At 47.2% G+C, this 3,327-nt stretch overlaps 1 protein-coding gene across 1 annotated transcript in view; it reads right to left on the minus strand.

Annotated features, from left to right (window-relative positions):
* Nucleotides 1-2,071: 2,071 nt before the first annotated feature.
* The window catches only part of FUBP3 (far upstream element binding protein 3), a 41,986-nt gene continuing 40,730 nt past the window's right edge, over nt 2,072-3,327 (minus strand). The window contains exon 17 of the mRNA XM_027767309.1: nt 2,072-3,213. Within this exon, the coding sequence (XP_027623110.1) occupies nt 3,205-3,213 (9 nt within the window). The 3' untranslated portion in view covers nt 2,072-3,204. The remainder of the gene's footprint in view (nt 3,214-3,327) is intronic.

Genomic DNA, 3,327 nt, shown 5'->3' on the forward strand with positions numbered 1-3,327 from the left:
CTGCAGGGCCCCATGGAAGGTTGCCCACCCGAGGAACCCTGTAGACAGTGCGTCCTACCTGATAAGAGTTGGGCGGTGGCTGGAGGCGCAGGGCCAGTTCCCCTGGCCCAGCCCCAGCCCCGGTGGGGTGAGGGTCCCCTCAGCAGGGCCCCGTGAGGCTGCAGCCCGAGTGCGCACATGTGGCGGGGTGGGGGGCAGATGCTCTGGAGACAGACTGGGCACCGCCCGGCCCCCGCCTCCCCGAACACAGCCGACCTTCCAGTGATGACCATGCAGCTTTCTTAATGGAACACAATCGCTGAACTTGGTACGTTTCGAGCACTTTAGCCCTCCAGGACACCAGACTGCTGATGAAAACCGTCTTCCGCGGGCGCCATGAAAATGAGAGGCCAAATTTCATATGCTTGCAAACTTTCCCCCCGCCTCCTGCTGGACTGCACCCCCTCCCCCCAATAAAAGATTGCATCAGAGAGAGAGATTTCCATAATTTATAGCATGGGCATTTCACTGGGGACAAGCGCTAATCTGTACTTACCGATACATTTAAGAAAATGCATCCTCCCGCAAGCCTGCACCATTTATGACTCTTGGCACAAACCGCAATGCTCAGTCTTCAATTAAGGGACACCTTAGGGTTCATTATCACACAATCGCTCCCTGTGAACCATGCCAAATGCTGTTTTGGCACAGAGCTTGGAAGATGAATTAGAAGGAAGTCTTCTCTGTAATGCCCTCTCCCCAACTCCCATTACCGTCATGTGTCTATGCCCTTCTCTTCCTCCGCCCCCTCCCCCTGCTCTCCAAGTGGCTTTTACTATTCAATTTCTCAACGTCAAACTCGATTCTCTAGAGGTGTAGTTAAAGATGCCACATCTCCTTTTTGTCTTCCGGCTCTCAACAGGCCTCGGAATGGCCGCAGATGGGCTGCTGTCCACACCCGCTTTTGGCCCGAAGGAGCCACAGATGCTCCCCCCGCCCCCGCTAGCTTGGGCTGGAGGAAAGACAAGGGCCGGCACTGGAAATGCGCACACGCTCGGGGCTCGGGCCAGGGAGGTTCGGATCAGGTCTGAGCATGGCCCACCTGACTTGGGCAAAGGCTCAGGGCAAGGCAGAGCCTGCTCGGACATCCAAGCAGACAGCTGGACTCAAAGCCAGCGGCTCCCACCCGCAGGAAGAGGACAAAGGCCTGAGGCTGATCGTCCCTCCATAGCCCTCCAGTGCAGGGACCGCACTGTCCCAGTGTCCTGAAACCACAAGACCCACCAGGACGGTAACTATGGAAGACGCCCCTGCTGTTTCCCCGAATGAGCACGGGCACTAGCGCGGTCCTGCTCTCGCTCACTGGCCGCTGGCAGGGCTGAGGCAGAAGACACGCCACCCAAGTCAGGTGGGAGGTGATGGCCACAGGCGGCAGCCAGAGGGAGGCAGGTGGCAAGTCGAGCTCTAGAGACTGTGTGCTGGGGGGGAGGGTGCAGAGGTGTGTGGGGTGGGCCCACGGGTCGCCGACCCGTGCTGACCTGTTCACGTGCCCTTCCATGAGTTAGTCAGCGCCACGAAGGTCCAGTACCGCTGCCCGAGGGACATTGCTTGTCGACTTCTCAGTGTCACGCCACTCAGAGGTGCTTAGATGCGACCAGTAAGAGGGGCTGACAGTAACCACGCCTTGAGTCACAGTGTCAAATTATATGAATAAAATGAGTTAGACCAAGTCGCTACATCCAGGCAGTGTCCCTACCAAGTCGGGCTGACGCAGCGCATGGTGACCAGCGGGGCCAGCGGTCCTCTCGTGCCACTCTGGTAGTGGCGGGCGGTGGCCAGGGGTGGGGGGAAGCAGACAGAAAGCGACAGACTGAGAATACTTGGCCCACAAGACATCTTGTGGAAATTTTATTATATAGAGTGTAAAATGAATTGTCAGTCAAATAAAAAGAACACTTTTTAAAATAACATGCATAACATTTTCCAATTGCCTTTTTTAATAGTTAGACATTTCAAGCATTGTAAGGAAAATAAGGAGAAAAAACCAGGAACCATAACTTCAGTATGTTTCAAACGGAATGTCCCTCAGGTCAATTAAAAATGCAAGAAAAAATAGCTTCAATTCCGTTTTTTTTTTTTCCTTTAAAAATACATGTTATCTGTACAAGATACGCTACAGTAAACATTGAAAATCATATTATCCCTTTTATTAAATCAAAATTATTTAATTCATACTGTGGTTAATACTAGATTTATTTATTCATCTAGTTAATCTGACACATATTAAGAAAATATTTAAAAGAGAAAAGCAAAAACACCTTGGAATTAAAAAATAGTTACTACATTTTCATACGGTTTAATGTTCCACAGTGTTTGTTAAAAGTTATACTGAATTTCTTTTTAATATTAAAAATAACAGTATTTATATTTCTGAGAGAATAGAGAAATGTTTTTTGTTTTGTTTTTAAAACAAGCTTGGAGGTCTTAGATACACAATTGCAGCCGGTAAATGGAGACATAAGAAAAACATCCGCTAAACACATGAACACATTTTATATTACGCCTTTAGAACTCTAGAAATTATACAAACCCTATAAAACACCCCCTCCCAACCCCTGTTGGACAGCAATACAATTATGTCTCAATTCAGAATTCACATAATTAATTACAATACATCATAGTTCAGTTTTTTTTTAAAAAAAATGCAATAAAACCAGACAGCCAAGATACAAGAAATTAGAAGTAAAACATTTAATGAATTTACACATTTAAGAATATTTAAATACTGTTTAAAAATTTTTAAAAAGAATTCGTTACATACCACCTAAGTCTTCCAAGCCACTTTCTGTTGCAACAGAAAAAAACTGTAAATAAAAAGACACAGAAAACAAAACAAAACAAAACAAAACAAAAACCAAAAACACCATGTTGAAATGTCACTGCTCTGTGGCACAATCTGGTGCCTGGATTTGCAGGTATTGCTCCAAAAAGAATCCCAGAGCTTACACACTTGAAACAAACAGAAATAATGACGAAAATGATCAGCAATTTTTAGTAACTAATTTTCCCGATTTTTAGAAAAATTCTGTTAATCTAAATATAGTGTTTCACAGAATAAAACAAGGTTCTTCATCAAAAGGTTTGCAAATCTAAAAACCTCTGTTACAAACAGGTTTCCTGTCACACTGGTCGGAGGGAAGAGCAGCCGTGCGGGCGGGCGCTGTCCTATTGTTCCTGCGGGAGGAAGGGGAGTGGGTCAGTCTGGCAAACCCCAACCCACCTGTGGGGAGGGCACGGACCATCCGCTCCCTTCTGACCCCACATGGGCACCGACACACGAGACGAGGC

Source organism: Tupaia chinensis, unplaced genomic scaffold (genome assembly GCF_000334495.1).
Source record: "Tupaia chinensis unplaced genomic scaffold, TupChi_1.0 Scaffold144168_1, whole genome shotgun sequence".
NCBI classification, from domain to species: domain Eukaryota; kingdom Metazoa; phylum Chordata; class Mammalia; order Scandentia; family Tupaiidae; genus Tupaia; species Tupaia belangeri.